At 39.2% G+C, this 24125-nt stretch overlaps 3 protein-coding genes across 3 annotated transcripts; 2 read left to right on the top strand and 1 right to left on the bottom strand.

Moving 5' to 3' along the window:
• The first annotated feature begins 1452 nt into the window (after positions 1-1452).
• On the top strand, positions 1453-4317 carry LOC132848091 (serine/threonine-protein kinase pim-1-like). The gene is made up of 12 exons (XM_060873594.1): positions 1453-1515; positions 1609-1723; positions 1972-2068; positions 2154-2256; positions 2348-2431; positions 2514-2757; positions 2914-3008; positions 3117-3167; positions 3354-3732; positions 3821-3997; positions 4082-4198; positions 4304-4317. Exons 1-12 carry the CDS (start codon positions 1453-1455, stop codon positions 4315-4317), a joined length of 1539 nt encoding a protein of 512 aa, XP_060729577.1.
• Positions 4318-6215: 1898 nt separating this feature from the next.
• Positions 6216-13617, bottom strand: prmt5 (protein arginine methyltransferase 5). The gene is made up of 16 exons (XM_060873912.1): positions 13450-13617; positions 10904-11022; positions 10703-10788; positions 10260-10394; positions 10055-10170; positions 9910-9959; positions 9663-9826; positions 9400-9561; positions 9239-9316; positions 9088-9146; positions 8779-8901; positions 8474-8649; positions 7369-7572; positions 7144-7254; positions 6969-7033; positions 6216-6887 (listed from the first exon to the last, which is right to left on the bottom strand). Exons 1-16 carry the CDS (start codon positions 13545-13547, stop codon positions 6735-6737), a joined length of 1899 nt encoding a protein of 632 aa, XP_060729895.1. The 5' UTR covers positions 13548-13617; the 3' UTR covers positions 6216-6734.
• A 4092-nt stretch (positions 13618-17709) lies between these two features.
• Positions 17710-22542, top strand: psmb5 (proteasome 20S subunit beta 5). The gene is made up of 3 exons (XM_060873911.1): positions 17710-17943; positions 19729-20035; positions 21841-22542. Exons 1-3 carry the CDS (start codon positions 17737-17739, stop codon positions 22125-22127), a joined length of 801 nt encoding a protein of 266 aa, XP_060729894.1. The 5' UTR covers positions 17710-17736; the 3' UTR covers positions 22128-22542.
• The last annotated feature ends 1583 nt before the right edge of the window (positions 22543-24125 follow it).

Here is a 24125-nt window from a genome sequence, read left to right as displayed (position 1 = left end):
CGCTTCATGCTGAAGAAGGAGCTGATCATCATCCATGCAGAACAGGTAGATCACACTGAGTATCCTGAGCTCCACACTATGGTCCCTTTTAGCTATTAGATACAGACTTTTTTCACAGACATTTGTTCTTCTGTTGTTTATTCTTTCTTTGAATCCAGGGCAGTTTGATGATGATGATGATGATGATGATGATGATAATGATGATAAATACATACCTGATGGGCAGAATTTACAGTTTCTTGGCCCTCTGATGAGGTGAGACACTCCTTCTCTTCTCACAGCATGTTCCAGCACTAATTTTCTTGAAAATATCATCTGGTGGGTAAATTATCTTTATTATTTATGTATAAGCGTGTGTGCAGTAATCCGTATATACCAGCTGTTCCAATATCTGTTACAGTAATAAGATAGAGAAGGAAGAGCTGATCAGATTTATCCAGGAGAAATATCAGGGCTGTATTCTACACCTGGATGAACTTGAGCAACAGTATTCATATTTCTTCTGGCGGATTATGGAAAGCTTTCGTAATCAAAATGGAGTAAGTATTTACACTGTGCAATAAATAAATAAACAAATAAATAAATTTTCATTTTCCTGCTAGCTGACTTGGCAAAGTTAGCTAACTGGCTAAATTAGCTTGCGCGTCCCTGGCTTGTTGACAATTTTACTTTGAGGAAATCTTTTAAAAGTTACATTTTTCCAGTTTGTTTTGTTTTGTTTTAAGAGCTGTATTCGGAAAATATAAAGCATTAAATCATTAAACATTAACTGTGCTTCGGTAGCTATGAGGTAAATTATGATAAGGTAACGTTAACTAGCTAAATTAGCTAGCTAGTAATTCGTTTGTTGCTAATTAGCTAAGTGCTAATTTCATGGCTATCTAGCTGGCTTGTGCGGTATTCTCGTATTTAAAACTATAACTTTATAACGTCTCTTTTTCTTTTTTTAAATAATGAATAATAAAATGACTGTGCTTCGGTAGCTATGAGGTAAATTATGATAAGGTAATGTTAACTAGCTAAATTAGCTAGCTAGTAATTCGTTTGTTGCTAATTAGCTAAGTGCTAATTTCACGGCTATCTAGCTAGCTTGTGCGGTATTCTGGTATTTAAAACTTGAACTTTATTAAGTTTCTTTTTCTTTTTTTAAATAATGAGTAATAAAATGACTGCTTCAGTAGTTATGAGGTAAATTATGATAAGGTAATGTTAACTAGCTAAATTAGCTAGTAATTCGATTGTTGCTAATTAGCTAAGTGCTAATTTCACGGCTATCTAGCTAGCTTGTGCGGTATTCTGGTATTTAAAACTTGAACTTTATTAAGTTTCTTTTTTTTTTTTAAATAATGAATAATAAAATGACTTTGGACAAAGATTTTTTTTGAATTAGAAAAAGTGCCCTGGATGAATAAATATCCGTAAAGTAGACGTTATCTTTTGCAGAGACTAACGATGGACAAAATCGCCCGGATCCTCTTCAACGGCTACAGATTTCTGAGGAGAAAGGGTTTAAAAGTGAGTGTATCAACATCTGTCTATTGCATGTAATTTTTTATTTATTTATTTTTGTCACCATCACATGGACTAATGTGACATTTTCTGCTTCAGATCAGACGTGTTGCGATACAGCAGGACTGGTGTCTTCCTCTGGCCGGTCTTTTATGCTCCAATACTCCAGAAGATGAAAAGAGAGACGCTGTCATTGAAATGGGAAACGAGTTCGGTACAGATTCGGTCAAATTTTCTGGAATTAACATGCACTTTATTAGATTTTTATTAACAAGAGTTTTCCATCCACATATTTTTATGTGAATTTTGGGATATTGCATAAAATAAGCTGGATAGAAAAAACAGATACAAAGAAATGTGCAGCGTAGCTCGTAATGGTCGGCGGTTTAAACAATTAACAATTGTTCAGGTGTTCCTAATAAAGTGGACTAAAATACATGTGTGTTGTTTTTTTTTTGTCAGCCTCCAGGGGGTGGATCTATGCAGCACATATCTGCTATGTGGTAGCACATGTGTGGCTGGATTCACGTCAAAAATTTCAACTGATTGGATGTGACAGGTATTCTGTGTGTGTGTGTGTGTGTATGTGTGTATAGATGTACATTCATGTGTGTGCGCTTATTTTTTTTAAAACTTTTCTCCAGTGAGCCTGTCAGCAATACAGCCTTGAGGGAGGCGATTGAGAGAACTGAGGTCTACGAGTACATGCTGTTTCTGAGCTCAGGATACGGCCAACCGGACTTCCAGGTTGGAAATTTCTGTTCCGCGCTCCTCTCTTTTCCGTGTTGAATTGAACAAGCAACCATAACGAGAATTAATATTTCTCTATCTGTTGTAGGTGTGCAAGTTCCTTCACGCCTGCAAGCTACACCAGGCTGGACATACTTCTCAGGCGCTTGATTACTGCGACATCATCGCAAAAGTGGCCATCAAGTTCCCTCAATGCATCCACCCTAATACCATGGAATGTTTTAGACAGGTAAACAAGACAATTTATATTTGAGAATTGGTCGCCGGGTATCAACTGGCAAGTTTTCAACAAAGCTTTTATTTCCCTTTCTGTCTTGCAGTTCTCTAATGAGCTGCTTACAGAAGAGAAGAGACAAAAAATACCAGAGAGGCATATGAACCTTTATAAAATGCTCCAAGAAGAAAATCCTCCATCTAGCTCTTCTGATGATGATGAGGAGTTCTTCTCATGTGAATCTGAGTTGCAGGATTCAGATGAGCATGTTTCTTCAGACTACGGTACCTTATAATCTGAAGAAACTATTTTAAATATTTTTGCAGCATGTAAAATCACCTCCAGGTACAGGTTTATTGATGCTGAGATGTAATCGCCTCAAACAAACATGTTGACCAAAAAGGGAACTGAATGATTGTGTGTGTGTGTGTGTGTAATAGGTGACCTTGAGTCACGGTACACTATAGAAGAGATTCTGGGGCAAGGATGCTTTGGCATTGTCTACAGTGGAGTCCGTAATGAAGACGGAAAAGAGGTCAGAATTATGTAAAATATTAGACCCCTAAATTGTTATGATCTTGACTGATTTTACTAATCGGAGTGTTTGGAGAACTGACTAATTGTGGTTTGTCCATATGAACAGGTTGCCATTAAATGTATCAACAAAAGAAGGCAATGCAAATACATCACCATTGTAAGTAAGCGTCTGAGATTCTTCAAAGAAGTGCAAACGACAATAACGTTATGAAGCATGTTTTTTTTTAGACCACTTGTCAGTGTGAATCCAAAACCTTTACAGTTGTACCAGCTCTGCTTCCCACGGTTTAGACCTATTCACACCAAATCCGTACTGACTATTGCTGTGTGTTTGTAATTTTAGCCTGGAGAGACACGTAGCCTGCCTCTGGAGGTGGCGTTAATGGAGATGGTGTCAAGGCCTCCTCAATGTAATAACATAGTGGCGCTGCTGGAATGGTTTGAGACGCCTACTTTCTTCATCTTGGTGATGGAGCGACCCAACAACTGCATGGACCTCTTACAATTATGTAAACGTTTTCAAAGTCCGCTGTCTGAATCGATGGCACAACTGATTATGCTTCAGGTGGTTCGAGCTGCTAGACATTGCTGTGATCGAGGAGTTCTTCACCGCGATATCAAGACCGGGAACCTTCTGTTCTCTCCAGATACGTTTGAGGTGAAGTTGATTGACTTTGGCTGCGGTGACCTGCTGACGGACAAGCCCTACACGAGCTATGCAGGTCAGTTCAGATTAGACACGGGACGTAGTCAAATAAAGCAAGCAGTGTAGGGTTCTGTTCTAACACTCTCACACTTTTTTTCACATAGGCACTCCAAATTACTTCCCTCCTGAGTGGATAAGCTCCTGTAAATATTTTGGTATTCCTGCTACCGTCTGGGGTCTGGGTATACTCCTGTATTTCTTGGTTGTTGGACAGATGCCCTTTGTTGATTTTAATGAGATTGTTACAGCACAAGTACCCTTCATTTCTAGTTTGTCTGATGGTAAGAAAATTGCAAAAGCAGAATTATTGAAGGTTCATTTGAGCCATTTCTTTATCAACCCCTGTCTCATTACTGCTCACACAGAATGCAACAATCTGATAGCATGGTGCCTGAATAAAGACCCTGAAATGCGTCCAAGTTTTGATGAAATCCTGAGCCACAATTGGCTTGGTGATCGAATTGAAGACCCCTTGGCTCCAGGTGAGCCAGTTATAATGGAATATTCTAAGACACACTAGAGTAAAATAGATTATACTGGATCAGTCAATTTTTATATTCAACTATATTTTTCCTTAATTTCTTTAGCAGACCCCACCTAGTGATTAGGAACCGATATGTGATGATCACGTCAATGGCGCAACCGACACCCACACCAACTCCTATTACTGAACTACCCCGAATCAGCATGCATCTCTCAGGTAGAAGCTTCTTACAGCACTGGCATTATTCAACTGGAGCTCAACCTAATTCACACTGCCACAAAGCATCAGCACAAGGCATCATGCTGTGGCAGATGTTTGCTGTTGTGTGTTTGAGGACTTTGACTGAAAGGAAGAACAGATGATGATGATGCTGGGGTTTTTCCTGCCAGCTGGCTTGATGGAACAATGCTGGACCGTTTCTTTACAGAAGCTGAAGCGGAACTGTACTGTTGTCCCTGTTAATACTGTTTGACTTTACAGCGATCAGATGTGGATGAGAAGTAGAACCACCCAGAAGATGATGGGCTCCGTTTTGAATCTGGTTCCTCTTTAAGTTTCTTCCTGTAGTCTCAGGGAGTTTTTCCTTGCAATGGTCTCCGCTGGCCGGCTCAGTGGGTATATAAATCAAACAAACAAAAAAAACCCATTAAAAATGTGTGTGAAATACATCGACAGGTCTTTTTTCCCCGAACGTTTTCCATACACCTACGTCAACAAGGAATTTCCACAGAACTTTGCTCACCCATTGTTTTTCAGCACTTTCTAACAGTGGAATGGATGTTGGTTGGCATTCACTAAATTCCAGGGGTTTCGTTACCACGACGTAAAGTGGGCGTGTTTCCGGAGGTCTTTGAAAAACGCCCTTTTTCAAAAAAAAAAAGAGCATATCTACGAAGGACAAAACAGTCATACAGGTAGATTTATTATAGAAAACAAAATAAACAACCAAAAACTACAGTTATGGTTAGGGTTAGATTATCAAATAGGCCACGCCTACCCGATGACGCAATATCTGTTACGCTGTTCTGAAATCCCTGGAAATAAGTGCATCCTGATGTTGGTTCTAGATTGGCTAGAGTAAGTATTTCAGTCACACTTTTTCTTCATTCTGGTGTTTGATGTCAACATTAACTAAAGCTCTTGACCTGTGTTCTCATGTATCTTACACGAACAAGATAGTTAAGTGATGGAATAGGAACAAACTATTTAAGATATGGTCACAACCCGGTAAGACATGGAAATTCTCTCTCACTCACTCATTTTCTACCGCTTATCCGAACTACCTCGGGTCACGGGGAGCCTGTGCCTATCTCAGGCGTCATCGGGCATCAAGGCAGGATACACCCTGGACGGAGTGCCAACCCATCGCAGGGCACACACACACTCTCTCATTCACTCACGCAAGCACACACTACGGACAATTTTCCAGAGATGCCAATCAACCTACCATGCATGTCTTTGGACCGGGGGAGGAAACCGGAGAACCCGGAGGAAACCCCCGAGGCACAGGGAGAACATGCAAACTCCACACACACACAAGGCGGACGCGGGAATGACATGGAAATTATATAAGTAAATTATGGTTATGTAGGGCAACAAGTTAAAAGTCCTGGGAACAAGATACATAAAATACAGTTACCGTTTAGGAATAAGAACCAAATATTTAAGTCATGGCCATAACTTATGCTGCATTTAACTTAGATTACGTCTCTTTGAAGCACACAATTGCCCAGAAAGTCTACCATGAAACTCATTTATAGATAAATCGATTGCTTACGCATAATGTGATTTGGCACAGGTTTTTATAGGATCCGGTCACTGGACCACAAAGGACAGATTAATGAATGACTGTAAACTCTAAAAGCTGTTAGTAAAGTTGTACTATAGCAGCATAATAACACTGTCTCTCTCAACAAGCAAATATCTGATTGATAGAGGTCCACAAACATTTGGCCAGACAGTGTATATTTCTACTGTCCTTACAGAAAACTGGCAAAAAAAAAAAAAACATCAAAGAAGATATAAACTTGGCCTTTATTGAAAACACTTTTTCCAAGAAAATTTGAAGAATCTCCGCAATTCCAAGTGAAAAGTAACCCGTGTGAACATACTGGCTGCCTGACTGAGCAGCCAATGTGTCTCAGCAGATTTTTCTTAAAATAAGCAGCTTCAAGAGAAAAGAAAACCCTTCAGATTTTTTTATTTATTTGTCATATGACATCAGAGTCAGTGTCATCAGAAAATAACAAAACAGTATGAAAAACGGAGTTATGACAATAAAAAAAAAAATTCAGTTTAATTATATTAGCTTCGGGACTGTTTGGATGACCTACGATCTTGGCAGTTCAGTGCACAGAACTAAGGTTAGAAATTGTTCGGTGGATGTAGTGATTGTAAGCCCAGATACCCAAATGTTACCAAATCTGTAACAGAATACAAAAGAATGTCTTGCTCAAAACTGACCAAAGCTAATCAACAAGTGCTGCACAGTATGTTTTTACTTGAGACCAAAATAACATAGTATGTGTCTCCCTCTACAAGCCAATAGTGTAAGACCGTCCCGCGGGGTTGTGAATGGCCGAGCAGACGGGCTCAGTGACGGCCCACTCGTACCACACCTTCTTTCCGTTGTTACACCTCCAGAACTTCACGCTCACATCATCACCACCAGATAGGGGAATGGGTTGCTATGGAAGGGGAAGGACAGAGCGATCAGCTTTATCCGATCTACATCGGTAACTAATTAAAAACGAGTCAGAAGTGCTTACTTTGAGAGGAAAGAGGATTGGAAACCAGGAGAACATTCCTGGCGAATGGGTCTCTGGTCTAATACCTAAAATAGAAAAGTAGGTTTTAGATCCGTTGCCATTGGTACGTCACTTGTGCAAATAAAGGCAAGGCGCCCAAGTGATTTAATACACACACACAAAAAAAAATACTCACTAAGCATTACGTCTTTGTACAGCGTGGTCTCGAAATATCCAGCAAAACCATGAAGCACAGAGTTACAGGTCACACTGAAACGCAGACACTGGTATCTGTTGTTGTTCATATCTGAGAGAGAGAGAGAGAGAGAGAGAGAGAGAGAGAGAAAGCAGCTGTTAGAGGACAAAGCATATACAGTTGTCTGTAAATGATGAGCCTTTCATAAGATATGAGCCTTCTTACCTGTGGTCGGGTGTACGAAGGTAAAGCAGGGTTTGGGCTCAGCAAGCTGGTGGAAGTTGTGGAGCCTCACTACGTACGGGGTCTCAAAATGGCATTCGGGGTCCTTGTCCCGTTCCCGACAGCTTCGCACTTCGTTATACAGCTTCGACGAGGACAGGGGTGCCAAAAACGAGGTGTAGGAGCAGGGAATGCTTACTCCATCTTCTACAAAACAAACAAAAAAATAAAACGTAAGGCGCTTTGAATACAGATACACAAAAGTCAGGAGCACCACTGAAGTAAGAAATATGACTGGGAAAGAAAGTAACAACATTCATTTGTAATGGACAGACTCACAGTCAGGGTTCCCACTCTTTTTCAGTGATCATTTTCCAGGACATTTCAAATTTAGCGCAAAAAAAAAAAAAAAAAAAAAAAAAAAGACAAGGATCACAGATTCCCAGCCTAAAGTAATGTTCTTCTCTCCAGAAGTCTTAAAAACAACGTAGACTTTATGACTATTACTTAACTATACTTTTAAAGACAATTTGTCATGTGAATGAAATTTCAAAAATAAAAAGAGACCGCACATATTAATACCCTTTCCTTTCTCAGGCCAATGCTGTCATGCATGCTTTAGTTTGCTGTGCATTCCCCTTGCACATGATATTCAGATTAACAAGGTTAATATAACCTGCTTACCCGTCACCATTTGCTGAAAACATTCGAGCACTTAAACCATTCCTAGCACCTGAAACCGCCAACACAAGACAGCGTCATCCGTCACAGCGAGATTAAACAGCGTAACAAAAAATCAGTCGAAACTCAGCGTCCCTGAACAGAGCGCTTTCTGTTACTAACGTTAATCGTTTCGACCAGTTGTTAACTGTTCTTTAAATGATCAAGAACATTTAAAAATAATAATTTTCCAGGACAACAAGATTTTTTCCAGGACAGTTTATGTTATGTTTTCTCTCATTTTCCATGTGTTTTCCAGGACTGGAACATTGGTCATTAATTTTCCAGGATTTCCAGGTTTTCCAGGACGCGTGGGAACCCTGACAGTGTACTGTTGATTTTCAAAGTCAAAGCTGAACTTGAACTGTAACTAAAGATTACGACATACCTTTTAGAAAGTGTTGTGCTCCATCAAGGCACTCGGGTGAAAGCTCATTGTCACCAAAAGACCCTAAAAGCTCGCTGACAATCATGTCAGCTTTCTCCGGAGCGGTCCACTCCCGCATGTCACATGATATAACGGTCACCTGATCTCCCCATTCTTCGAACTTCCAGTTCTCCAGCCTGCAGAGAAACCAACAAAATGGTTACGGCTTTCTTTGTACTTTCTACTCTGCGTCCTTACGGTCCACTGTGAATTTAATAGAAACGTCAGTGTGTGACTATTAATGAGACAAATGTGCGAGTACATACGTGACGACAGCGTTAGGGTTCTTTTCGACAGCATACACACGCAGCTTTCGGTCTGCCTGCTTGGCGGCACGAAGTGAGGCGTTCACCAGGGGGCCGCGGCCTGCACCCAGAACCATCAGCACCCTAGGGAGAAAAAAAAAACCACTTTAGTTCACACCCATTTGTGACCCAGCAACTTTTCATATGCCATCACGTGTATGAAATATACACTTTTGCATCAAATCTGAATTTTGTGTATAGTTATTCTAGAAATATCTAGAGAGGGGGAAAAAAAATAATACTAATAATAAACAAGAATTTAATACTCACTGTACATTGGTTTCTTTTTGCTCTTCTGGAACTCTGTCTAGCAGACATTTATACACCGCCTGAGGAAGTGGACAAATGAACCACACTAATGCAACGAGGTTGGCAAACAAAGCACAAATGAAAAAGCTGATCTACTGTGTTCTTTGCTCACCTGCTGGTATTGCGAATACTTAATGGGATCTTTTTCAAAAACCTCATACGTCTGGGACTCCAAGTTATCCATAAGAGGCTAAAAAGAACACGTTTGTATGATCAGCGGGACACTCGGCCTGCTCTGAAATCCTGTTTGTACGTTTGTGTGTGTGCGCACACCTGTAATGGCGACTGCAGGTAATCCTCGTATCCCTTGGCAAAAAGCTCATAAGCGTTGGGTGCTGGCCGGTTCTGGCTGAGGTATTCTAGGTACTGCAGATAGGTGCGGAATTCCTTGTCGCTGTGACGACTTGACCCGGTAAATATAAATTGAGACTCGAGCTGGAATGGACAAGAACAAAGTATAAAAGTCTAGTTTATGTGGAGAAAAAATAAATAAATAAAAAGAATTTTCAAAAGAACAAACACGAAACATTGCTCACCTTGAAGAGGCGGAATATAATCCGCTGATGAGCTTTCGAAAGCACCGGAAATCCTTTCTTATTGGTCAGAAATATGCTGGTGGGAAGAATGGCAGCTTTGATCGGCTCCCCGAGCCACTTGTCAATCACGGCGTCCGAGGGAACGTCCGCATCGATCTCGATGGCTGTGGACGGAAGCAAAGGATAGAATGATGACGCGATATTAACAAACCTTAAAACCTCAAAAACCTTCAAATGTGTCCCTCACCGAGGCAAATCCTTTTGTTGTAGTCACAAAGAGTTCTGAACGAATGCCACCTAAGAGAATCAAACGATATAATGGTATATAACAAAAGAAATATAAAAAGGTAACAAACCCAATACGACACTACTACCATATAATGTTTTCTCACCAGCCCCAGGTTTTCTCTTCACTGTCAGCACTATCTGACGTTTGTTTACTTGGCTCGTTTGCAATGAGGTCTTCTCGGGTGTCCTCGGGTGCTAACAGGGGAACTCGGATCCAAAACTGAAACGCCGGGAAAAGCTACGTTGTGGATCCAAGGAGCACGAATGGGTATCGAATTATAACTGGATTTTTATGAAGTGCATGCTCACCATGGAAGAATGGTGTCCGGTATGCAAGTGGTTTAGCAGGACTCGGGCCAAGTTGGCACACTGTGCACCCTTCAGAGGAATCATGAAGGCGGGTAACCCTAGGTAGGCACAGAAATTCAACTCCTGTACCAGGGCCTGCAAGGACAGAGAGATCACTATGAAAACACTGGGAGGATATTCAAGTCACGCTAATAATTATTTATTTATTTATTTTTACGCGGTTTGGCAGATGCCCTTATACAGAGTGACGTACAAAAGTGCTTCCAAGCCTCTATTAACGAATACATTAACACTAGTTCACTATTTACTGTAATTCTTTGTCCCACAACTGTTGTATTTACAGTTTTTAACTGATGTCAACTGCAGAATATGATGGTCTTTGAATCTAAATCTCTTAGATTATTTTGTTGTTTAAAAACCAGGTGATATGAGTTCTAACTTACTGCTTCGGAGTTCCTGCGCTCTGTGGTCAGCTCGGAGTCGGCATCTATCCATGGTGAGAGCTTCCCCACGATAAGTGTGTTCCAGTCTGGTTTTACACATAAACAGCTTAATAATAATAATAATAATAACAACAACCAATATGTTAAGGAGTCATAACCAGTTTTTCTCTATACATTCCATATAAACAAGAGACTTCTTACCGCGTCCACACAGCAGCAGATCAGAGCGGGTTTGTGCTCCAGGTCTGGACTTGGCAGGGTCCAGTTCATACTCTCTCCGGAAACGAGGATGGAAGAGGGGCATGCACAGGAAGTCAAAGCTGTAGAGAACAAGCTGTTATTTTATTAGGAGAAACAAAGCTTTCAAGAATTTTACATACATAAAAGTAGCACCCTAATTACTGAAATCCCTTGGAAAGACAAACTGATAGGTATGTTATTGACTGCCCTGCACTTGATGCAGCTCTCAGGCTCACATTACTTCTGCTGATTATACGAGTTCAGAGAACGAGTTTAGCGAGTCTTAAGAACAGTGGGTAAAGCCTGAGTTGTGGGTACATGTCCCGACAACCAATCATTGACCACCATTGTACCCAACGACTAATCACAGATCAGTGGGTGCTCTCAATGTCTAATCACTATGGGTTCTCACCAAACCGATTATTCCTTCTTTGCAATGACTAATCACAGATTAGTCCCACTGTTTGGTTTTATGGGGACTGGTCCTCAATCACAGATACACACTGTTTCTGAGGACCAATCCCCATAAAACCAATCACAGATACACACTGTTTCTGAGGACCAATCCCCATAAAACCAATCACAGATACACACTGTTTCTGAGGACCAATCCCCATAAAACCAATCACAGATACACACTGTTTCTGAGGACCAATCCCCATAAAACCAATCACAGATACACACTGTTTCTGAGGACCAGTCCCCATAAAACCAATCACAGATACACACTGTTTCTGAGGACCAGTCCCCATAAAACCAATCACAGATACACACTGTTTCTGAGGACCAATCCCCATAAAACCAATCACAGATACACACTGTTTCTGAGGACCAGTCCCCATAAAACCAATCACAGATACACACTGTTTCTGAGGACCAATCCCCATAAAACCAATCACAGATACACACTGTTTCTGAGGACCAATCCCCATAAAACCAATCACAGATACACACTGTTTCTGAGGACCAATCCCCATAAAACCAATCACAGATACACACTGTTTCTGAGGACCAATCCCCATAAAACCAATCACAGATACACACTGTTTCTGAGGACCAATCCCCATAAAACCAATCACAGATACACACTGTTTCTGAGGACCAATCCCCATAAAACCAATCACAGATACACACTGTTTCTGAGGACCAGTCCCCATAAAACCAATCACAGATACACACTGTTTCTGAGGACCAGTCCCCATAAAAACAATCACAGATACACACTGTTTCTGAGGACCAATCCCCATAAAACCAATCACAGATACACACTGTTTCTGAGGACCAATCCCCATAAAAACAATCACAGATACACACTGTTTCTGAGGACCAATCCCCATAAAACCAATCACAGATACACACTGTTTCTGAGGACCAATCCACATAAAACCAATCACAGATACACACTGTTTCTGAGGACCAATCCCCATAAAACCAATCACAGATACACACTGTTTCTGAGGACCAATCCCCATAAAAACAATCACAGATACACACTGTTTCTGAGGACCAATCCCCATAAAAACAATCACTGCTCCTAATGACCAATCACAGATCCCAACTGTTCCCAATAATTACCTACAATACAACCACTCACAGATCCGCAATTTTTTTTTTAAATGACCAAACACCATGGTTCTCACCAACCAATCACTGATCATCATTGTTCCCAACGACCAATCAGATTCCCACTGCTCCCATTGACCATATCACCATAACGACCAATCCCAGCTTCCCACTAATCTCAACAAAATCGCTGGGATATATGAAAATAACTTTTCCAAGATATGACCATTTTTTTTAAATGATATTTTAAATATATCAAAGATACAATGAATATGCAAATTAATCAATCACGTCATCCTGACAACGTCCAGCGAAAAATGGCGTCATCTGGCGACTGATAAAGCAACGAATTTGCCCTTTTTTAAAATTATTATTATAATAATAAATATTTTAATTTCTTAGTAAAGCTAAATATCATCAAATTTGCCGGAACAGACACTTTAAATAACGACTTCCCCCTGAATAACCTTTGACCCCAACGCGCCATGAGCAACCCTCGTGGAGGTTGCAAAATATTTAATATCCATTTCGTTGACTTATTCTAAAATATTATATATATATATAATATATAAAATTCACTTTAGAGACTCAAATACAACACCATCCATGACTGTTCTTCAACATGACAAACGCGCATCAGCCTCGTTGATCATTATATAGCTATTAGCAATAGCATTAGCTATAGCTTACAAGACCGGTTTGTTAGCAGCAACAAAATAAATAAGAACATTAATTAAACAGCTCTTTAAGACACACAAACAACACCTAAACCCACACCGCAGGACTATATAGTGGGCGTAAATACTTCTGTACGCGAGTGTTTTGTTTATTTTGTGAAGCCGCTTAGCATTTAGACGTCACGTGCAGCCGAACTTCACCGTAAATCCGCCCTAAACCGCTGTTTCTTACATCAGTAAATAGCACCGATCTTTTTCCTAACTTACCCCAGTTTTGCGACTGCGGCCAGTGTATCCGCTACCTCGGGAACACAACTTAAATCTCTCCCGCAGGATACCCTGCTCCCTGTGCTGGCGGACGCCATGGTTTACAGCAGAGATGGGAGGGAAAGTAACTTCCACTGCTATAGAGAAAAGGTCGCCATGTTGGCTCAAACGCAGTGAAAATGATCCGTAACAACCGATTGTATTTAGATCCAAAATGGCGACTACTGAGAGCGTGGTTTCTTTCCGCGAAATCCCGCGAGATTTAAACGACAAAATGAGACTGTGGACCAGACAAGTCAGACATAAGAATTAAATGTAGTATTTACCATTGTTTAAATGCTACTTACGTCATTAATCCGTTGTATTTATTGTTTCATCAAGTCATACATTCAGTCATTCGTTCATTGTTTGCTTGCTTTTGAAGAAGCCATTGTCACATATATTTTACAGTATTTATTATATATTATATATTTTCTTTTCTTTGTTAAGAAGTTAAGAACCGATTCTGAAGCTGATTCGAGATTCAAAGCTGTATTACCATATGTGCTATTTGTATTAGGGCTTTGGCACTGAACACTAAACCCGGATAGTGGTATCCCTCAGGGAGGTAGTTGAGGACATATTCAAAGATAAATAACCTGATGTCATTTCAGGGAGATTTTCCCTGCCATCACCACCTTTGCTACCTGACAGATATATTAGACACCATCTCCATTAACGCCACCTCCAAAGGCAGGCTACGTGTCTCTCCAGGCTAAAATTACAAACACGCAGCAATGGTCAGTACGGATTTGGAGTGAATAGGTCTAAACCGTGGGAAGCAGAGCTGGTACAACTGTAAAGGTTTTGGATTCACACTGACAAGTGGTCTAGATATCTGCTTCATAATGTTATTGTTATTTACACTTCTTTGAAAAATCTCACAAAGCATCCTTGCCCCAGAATCTCTTCTATAGTGTACTGTGATTCAAGGTCACCTATTACACACACACAATCATTCAGTTCCCTTTTTGGTCAACATGTTTGTTGGAGATGTGGAGATGTTGGAGATGTTTGTTGGTGCAAATATAGAAATATCTCTCTCTCTCTCTCTCTCTCTCTCTCTCTCTCTCTCTCTCTCTCTCTCTCTCTCTCTCTATGTATATATATATATATCTTGATTAGTCTAAATATAGATTTATATCTATATAACTTGAATCTACATTCAAGAAAGTTTATAGAACACCAAAACACTATAGAGCAAAATGTGACATTGAATGGTAGTGTAATAAACTGTACAATGCATTTTATTCTTGTATGTTAATGCACACTGAATATTTTCGGTTTATCAGAGCAAGTGACTGATAAAGTAGTTTTACAGTAAAAGTCATCTATTTTATTTTCACTATTAAGAGTCGCTTTTCTGTGGAGCAGCAGATGCTACCAAGCACAATATCAAATGTCACAGTGTAGGCATAATGTGTGTGTGTTGTGTGTGTGTGTGTGTGTGTGTGTGTGTGTAGAGGAATAAAAGAGAAAGAGAGAGCCATATAGAGTGGGATAATGAGTGTGTAATAGGTGTCTGGGTGAGGAGGTTCTCTTAGGTATATAAATACAAGAAGATTTGTTTTCTGCTCATTTTATTTGTATTGATTTTACCACTGCTTGGATTGTTGAGGAGAGTTTTATTTTGTTGAGCCACAACAAAAGTCTGATGGATATCTAAAACACTCATTTTTTACGATGAAAGGATAACTCAATTTCCAAAGGACCTAAGAGGAAACCAACTTTGGTTGTTGTTTAGTTGTTCCTAAAAGGACCAAGGAAGGAGGGGAGAAGAGGCTTTCGGTCAATGATACACAGGTGCATCCTGCATGGAAATTGTTCGTCTCTTTCTCAGACAGAGGAGTGAAGAAGCAATAAATGGTGGAGCAAATGTGGTGGAGCAAATTCATACATGAGATCCTTCCACCAAATAACCTATCCCTTAACAGTTCCATGGTGGTGGAGTGGTGAATTGCTTGCCCGTTTATTCAAAACATAGATAATACCTGTCTACTTCACACACTTGTGCGTGTGAGAGCAGACTCTTAACAGGATGTGATGCCCCTGCTGGCTACATGTTGGTCAAAGACTCTTGGCCAATGGAGAGGCACTGTGTTTGAGATTGTGGCACTAGGAGAACATACACTGTTCATACAAAGATGGAAACCATCCTAAGCAATATGTATCAAACCAACGACTCAAGCTCTTGACGACATTTAAACAAGACAACATCCCTAGGAAATGTAGAAAGAAAATCCTGCAGATAATAAAGAATATAAAAAGAAGAAAGAGGTAGAGGATCAAGTTAAATCCAACTCTCCCCAGAATGACTTGACAACTTGACAACTCGACAATGTAATGGTCAGTGACATCCAAGATTTATTTTATCATAAAATGAGAAAGTTTATCCAATTTGGTTAACATTTTCATACATAACCCACATTGATAGTGATAGTATTGATAGTATTGATAGTGGTGCTAGTATATCAAGATTTTTGACCAAAGAACCAACACCTTTAACTAGAAAAGCTGGGAAAGCCTTCTGAGGTTCAAGGTTCATCAAGTAGCAATTAGTTATATTTAAATGTTATGCTGAATGTACTACTATTTTCTTTTCCTCATGCACCATACAGACATATTAGCAAATCTATAAAAGTAACCATAATTCAAGGTTTTGAGGATATACATCATTCTAGCTGGACGGTTGCTGAAAAAAAGACTATATCTGGATTATTTTCTAGAACTGTTAATCCACCATTTTTCTATCTCTTCTACTTCAAAACTGTAATTCTCTGTAATATAATATACACCGCAACTAAAAATGATAAGTGGGAATTTTTTACCCTGTATGTTTGAAATTATTCACTATATGTTAACTTCAGCATTAACTACATTTACATTTCTGGCAATTAGCACACACCCTTATCCAGATTGACTTACAATTTATTTCAATTTATACAACTGGGCAATTGAGGGTTAAGGGCCTTGCTCAAGGGCCCAAGCCGTGGCAGCTTGGTGGACCTGGTATTCGAACTCATGACCTTCCGATCAGTAGTCCAACGCCTTAACCAGCAGCTGTGTCACTAAATACATTATACTACTAATTATACCACTTCTACTACTAATAATAATACTAATTACTAAGTAAAACTAATTATAATAAATGTGTGTTTGATAGATAGATAGATAGATAGATAGATAGATAGATAGATAGATAGATAGATAGATAGACGGACGGACGGACAGACGGACGGACAGACAGACAGATAGATAGACACAGACAGATAAACAGACAGATAGATAGATAGATAGATAGATAGATAGATAGATAGATAGATAGATAGATAGACAGACAGACAGCTAGATAGATAGACGGACGGACGGACGGACAGACAGACAGATAGATAGACACAGACAGATAGACAGACAGATAGATAGATAGATAGATAGATAGATAGATAGATAGATAGATAGACAAACAGATAGACAGACACACAGACAGACAGCTAGATAGATAGACGGACGGACGGACGGACAGACAGACAGATAGATAGACACAGACAGATAGACAGACAGACAGATAGATAGATAGATAGATAGATAGATAGATAGATAGATAGATAGATAGATAGATAGATAGATAGATAGATAGATAGATAGACAGACAGATAGACAGACACACAGACAGACAGCTAGATAGATAGACACAGACAGATAGACAGACAGACAGATAGATAGATAGATAGATAGATAGATAGATAGATAGATAGATAGATAGATAGATAGATAGATAGATAGATAGATAGATAGATAGATAGATAGATAGATAGATAGATAGATAGATAGACAAACAGATAGACAGACACACAGACAGACAGCTAGATAGATTATAGATGGATAGATAGACAGACAGACTGATAGACAGACACACAGACAGACAGACAGATAGATAGATAGATAGATAGATAGATAGATAGATAGATAGACAGATAGATAGAAAAATAGATAGACGGACGGACGGACAGACAGACAGATAGATAGATAGACACAGACAGATAGACAGACAGACAGATAGATAGATAGATAGATACATAGATAGATAGATAGATAGATAGATAGATTAATAATAATAATAATAATAATAGATTGAATAATACAGTAGCACCATCCTCCATAACGCTAGATGGCGCTACAAACAAATTTGTTCCACCGTGTGTGCATATACACTCCGGCGGAAAAAAAGGAGAGCTGATATTTGTAAAGATGGCGCTGGCTAATCTGCTGAAGAGTGAGTGTGCGGATTTTGAACAGCCTTTTTCATTCGGCTGTGGATTCAACGACACTAATCTCGGCTTCGGTGAACCTTCAGGTGACCGTCTTAATTTCGCCGTGAAACCTTTTGAAGGAGAAGAAGATGGAATTGAGAGAAAAATTGAGTTTCTTCACGGGACAACAACCTTAGCGTTCAAAGTGAGTTATAGTCTCTGTGCTTGACATACAGCTGGAGAAATGTAGAGATTTGTAAAGTGTTTAGTGTTTAAACCAGCCGGGAAACCAAGGCAGGATGTATTCAAGGCTAGTTAACACTTTCCCCCTCATTCTGTAGTGCCATTTGCTGTAGCTAGCTAACTAGCTAACAAGCTAAATAGCTAACAAGCTAACTAGCCGGCCATAAATAATATATGTTTAAAGCATTTAAACCAGATTTCTCGCTACTACTATTACTTTTTTTTATTGTTTTATATCTTCTTCGTTTAAAACGATCATGAATGAATACTTCCTTAGTGTCGTTCAGTACAGTTTTTTCCTTATTTTTGTGTATGCCGCTGTATCACTTAGGTTAAATCCTAAACGGCTTCGTGGTCACTACCGCTGTGCACTTCGTGCAATATGAAGTGCTGCCTACTTCGTGCCCTATCTAGTGGACTTTGCAGTGGTTTAGCAGGAAGCCGTTTTGGGATTCAAAAGAACGCTCTTGCTTTTAAATTAAGGTTTAAAATGTGTTTTAAACTGTTTAATTTAGTGAATTATTTTTTAATAATAATAATAATGCATTTTTGATGTCCATTTTTTTCTAAATTGTTTTATTATGTAATGTTTCTTTTTTCAAAATTGTTTCCCCCGATATCCTCATTCTATTATTATTATTATTATTATTATTATTATTATTATTATTATTATTATTATTTCTTATTTTTTATTTTTAATAATAATTATAATATTATAATTACACAAAAATATGTAACGGAAAATATATATATATATATATATATATATATATATATATATATATATATATATATATATATATATTTTGTTGTATTATTATTATTAATAATAATAATAATAATAATAATAATAATAAAATTACACAAATATGCAACGGAAAATATATAGTTTTTTGTATTATTGTTATTATTAATATTATTAATAATAATATAATTACACAAATATGCAACGGAAAATATATAGTTTTTTGTATTATTATTATTATTATTATTATTATTATTATTATTATTAGACAGTATAAAACATCCGAGCATTATATCAATACATATATGAAACACACACACACACACAAAAAAAAAACATAAACACGAATAAGTTGCCATGGTAATAATAAAACAACAATGCAATATAGGTTATGTAAACCTTAAGAGGACAAGAAGGAAGAATAAAGAGAAACAGATGTCCTAGCTTGATTAATAGAGCCGTGGATAGTTTCAATATACCTGTCAAGATCATCTCTGAATAGAGAAAAGAGGCAGTAAAATTTTATGTATGTGAAATTTAGCCAGTAGGAAACACTAATTAATTATATAATATTTCCCTATATTCTCTTTAGAATATAGAGAAATATTATATAATGAAACACAAATTAATTATATAATATTTCCCTATATTCCCTTTAGAATAATCGAACAATCCAAAGAAAACGTATTTAAAACAGAAAGAAGAAATCACTTGTAAAATATGACTGGATAAGTTGTTTGACTAAAGTCAACTTGAACTTTCCTTCTTTTTCTTTTCGACAATGATGCAGATGGCAGAAAGTTTTCCTAAATATTTAATTAGTTCCTTGTGGTGTGGGCACGTCAGTGACATCTAGTGGTCAAAGGGTGCATTTGTTAATACAGTCCTAATGGAAGATGCTGCGTTGTTCATTGTTTTTCTTTCTTTCTTTCACATTCCTGAGTTGTATCAGTTTTAATTTGTAAAATAACTTGTCCGTCTTTGCTTTTTGTTTTTACTCAGTTTCAGCACGGTGTCATCGTAGCGGTGGACTCCCGAGCAACAGCTGGTTCGTATATTGCGTCTCAGACAGTGAAGAAGGTCATCGAGATCAACCCGTACCTGCTGGGCACCATGGCAGGTGGAGCCGCCGACTGCAGTTTCTGGGAGCGCCTTCTGGCTCGGCAGTGTCGCATCTACGAGCTGCGCAACAAAGAGCGCATTTCGGTAGCGGCTGCCTCCAAGCTGTTGGCTAACATGGTGTACCAGTACAAAGGAATGGGTCTGAGCATGGGCACTATGGTCTGTGGCTGGGACAAGAGGGGGCCAGGTAATAACGATTCCTCTTGCTTTTTGAATGTCAGCAATCAGATGAATCATCTTTAAGAAATAATGTTTATGTATTTGTTATAATTCTGTAAAAACATCCAGTTTACAACATGAGCTAAATGCTTAGGAAACAATCCTTGTATCTCAGAGATTCAGGGGTAATAAGGGTCATTCAGCCACTATGAGAGAACAATCAGACAGTTGACATGTTTAACTAGGCCCTGTGTTAATGGAAATCAATATGGCTGTAACCATTGTATTGCATTATGACTGACTCTGATCCTCTAAAAGGACAGTTGGGTCATGTGTATAATCCAATTGGCTGGATCAATATGGTATATGCAGAGACCATAATGAATGGTGTCGCTTAAAACAGTGCTTTTATCTGTCAATTGGGAAATAACGATTGTGTAAAAGCTTTAATAACAGCTCTCTTATACAAGATGTGATTGATTTGGTTTTCTTCGTTTTGTTACAAGAAAGGCCGTTAACAGCAACGCTGATGTCTGCTACATGTATTCATGTCATTTAGTGTTGGTTACTGTTGGTACTAATGTTGGTACTGAAAGTTGAGGATCGTCCACCTAAAGTTTTGAATAGTAAAGCATGTACTTTGGAAGCCAGAAAGAACTCGACCTCTAAGTGCTTGTCCCCTGGCTAATGGAAAAAGGCTGAGCCCCACCGAACGCTCAAGATACGCTGCCACTGCTGACTCTTCTGTTTATTTTTACAAAGCTGTACAAATCCAGGTGCTTTTTCTCAGCCGTTCACGTCACCTGGCTTCCTCTGCATGCAGCGGCAGAGCTCATTGTTTGCCGGTTGCGTCACCTTGCCTCTCCAACCTCACTCCTTATGTGCCATTCTGTAAGAGGGTGACGACAGGCTGCTTTTGTTGAGAAAAGATTTCAGGTGTTTTGAGAGCTGTGGAGATGGTACGGTATTATCTGTGACTATTCTGAAGTGCTCTTGCAAAGCTTTCTTGATGAGCCCTCATGCATCTCTGCGATTTTTTTTAAACAGATGTTTTTTTTTGTTTGTTTTTGTTTGCTAGACTGCCAAATTACTCCAAGAAGTCAGATGGCTGTAACGATTAGTGTGCTGAGCTAACGATTCATACAGAAGGTGTAATTTGCCAGTTGAAAGCCTTTCTGGGCTAAACCATTCAAAGAATCTTCCGGTAACAGACAATCCTTAAACAGTTAGTGATTGCATGATGTTTGTTAAAAGTTCTTCTAAGCAAGCTGGCTGACTTCTGCCAGCACACGTCTGCTGTCCATGTTTTGACCGCGTGACAGACTCGTACTCATTAACGCCCCATCTGCAGCTTGGCTTTTGGCTGAGCACAGATGGGTACCAGTCACCATTACCGATCTGTGCTCGTTGTACATGTCTCACCCTGGAGAACATGCAGCGCCTTGCATCCTATCGGTGTTATATAACCTTTATTGCTGACCTGTGTGGTAGGGAATTGGGTCAGTTATGAAACCCCGACTAATTTCAGATCTAAGTAATTCCTCTTCCGTAACGATAGAGCGAGGTCTGATCCTCAGGTATGGATCAATATTTAATTTGTGAGCTTCTGAGGCATCAATATCTCAAGCAACGATACATCCCCCTATGCCATGTCAGCAGCTTGTCTAAGACTCGTTTAATCTGGGGAGAAAGTCGAAGTGCTCTAGGTCTATCTTTTTCGTTTCCTATTTTTGTTCCGGAGGACTGGTGTCTCAGCTGTCAGGATTGTAGATCCTAGAAGCTGTGAGGCGTCAACCTCACTGTGCCTTTGACATACCGATCTCTCTTTTGCAGGGCTCTACTACGTGGATTCTGAAGGGAACCGGGTATGTGGCGATATGTTTGCTGTAGGCTCAGGTTCGATGTACGCCTACGGAGTCCTCGACAGTGGCCATCGCAGTGATTTGACCATTGAGGAGGCCTGCGAACTCGGCCGCCGCGCCATCTACCAAGCCACTTACCGTGATGCCTACAGCGGTGGTCAAGTCAACCTTTACCGTGTACACAGTGAAGGATGGGAGAGGGTCTCGGAAGACAATGTACTCGATCTCCATTACCAGTACAAGAGTCAGAAGGCCTAGAGAGATGAATGGGTCTGGAAGGGTGGGATAGTGACAGAGGAAAGTATAATGGTCTGAGGGTTTCAGGGTTCAGTTAAGAGACTAAGTTGAAGGAACATTTTGTCCTAGAAAGTCCAAGTTAGAACATTATGGTGATTTCTTTCATGTAACACAGCATTAAAACCTGGAAAAATTGTGATGTTCTTTCACAATGTTTTGATCTTAGAAAGTTATGTGAATTTGTGTTCTCTGTCTCTCTCTCTGTAACTGCACTGTAACCCATTTTACATTTACCACAGTCTCATTTGTGTGTTTTTTTTCCCCCAGTATAGTTACATGTTTGCGCTAGCCAGCTTTGTCAGTGCATTAGTTCACTTCTCACTACATACATAACTCTCAAGAACACTTATATTAAACTCTGGGATTGTTTTTGCTACGTGTCTTGGTTACCTCTTTCTTGATTAATTCCCTCCTTTAAATTACTCAGAAATGTGCTTGAGGTTGAGGGTCATTTGGTTTGTCTTAAGATTGGTACCAAACCAACAAGCCTCCACCCCTCCAAGCTTTAGCTCCAAGAGACTCACTTCTTTATATCGTCGCTGTCGGGCCGAATCCTCGTATCTCCAAAACCATTATTTTTCAGGAAATTAAAAAAAAGCTGTATTTTTTTGAGTTATTAAACATTTTATCGTTAAAGTTATTTTACCTTATATTGCAACATTAACACAACATTTTCCCAAAGTCACGTTTTATCGGAGATACAAGCTTTATGACTTGGGAGCAAGGAGATACGAGATTATGCTGTCATCGATAAGAACGGTACGAACACAGACGTCGCTGCTGGCAGCAGTGTTCAATAAAGTCTGCGGTATCCAATGGAGTTATGAGATTTGCGCTCAAGCTATTTTCAAGACTTTAGATTGGTTAATAACTTGTAAAAATAACAGACCCATGTGGGGACTGACCAATAGCATCGATATGTGAAAAAATATGAAATTTACAAAATTTTGACATACGAGGTTTCCGCCCGACAGCGACGATATGAGTTTAATTGGCCCAAGTCATGGCTTCCAAAAAAAAAATAAAAAATACCGCATAAAATATTTACTCCCTGTTTTGTAATCTATTATTTATTGCCATATGGTCAAAGGACCAGTGTTAAATTTGTGTCCACTAAACCAGAAATAACTTTTACTCTTCTTGTAAGTTCTCATTACATTTTAAATTGACCCTGAGCCTTCCATACCACCGCACGCTAAGGTGTAGCACTCATGGGCAGTTTTGAACTCGGTAGGATTGTGACATGATTTGAGAACAAATTGGATTTTGATAGATGTAAATGAGCAGCTTCTTTTCCACCGCTCTGCTTCAAGAAAATGAAGAGGCAAGAATTGCTCACTCATAACAAGGCTGCAAATCGAATATGCTAATGAGTTTTTCTAGGATTAATGTGGAAGTAAAACATCTGCAATGGCATGGTAGAAGAAAATGGTTTTGTGTACATTTCGGTTTGTGTTCACAGCAGTCAGGCGTGTGTAATACAACTCCTATCCTGTACTTTGTTTAAATGGTTTGCTTAATTACCGTTTCGGTTAACATTTCATGAACTATTGGTGGGTGACTCGGTAGTTTTTATAGATATGGATAGAATCAGGGGAGTCACTAGGCCCTTTTTAGGGCCTAGTCTAAAAAAATATTTGATTAATTATTTTCTGATTGCTTCAGTCGCCTTTAAAAACGCATTTGAAGCGGCGACAAGCTGCGTCATGTTTCGGCTCCTCCCCTGAACTGAGTCTGCGTGGATTCAGCGCGTTTTTTTTTTACAGTGAAATACAAGGAATACAATGGAATAGTGGCTTGCAATAAGGTTAGTAGTATACAACCCTATACCCTGGGGGCTGAGCCACCCTAAAATGAAAATTCTAAAATCACCCCTGGATAGAATTATAATATACTGTATAGAACCATAATGTCTAGACCCAAATTTTATGGATTTATAACTACTGATGAACAATATGA

This window comes from Tachysurus vachellii, chromosome 7 (assembly GCF_030014155.1).
Source record: "Tachysurus vachellii isolate PV-2020 chromosome 7, HZAU_Pvac_v1, whole genome shotgun sequence".
In the NCBI taxonomy this organism is placed as follows: domain Eukaryota; kingdom Metazoa; phylum Chordata; class Actinopteri; order Siluriformes; family Bagridae; genus Tachysurus; species Tachysurus vachellii.
Note: the sequence above shows the minus strand (reverse complement) of the source record. Positions and strands in the feature narration are given on the sequence as shown.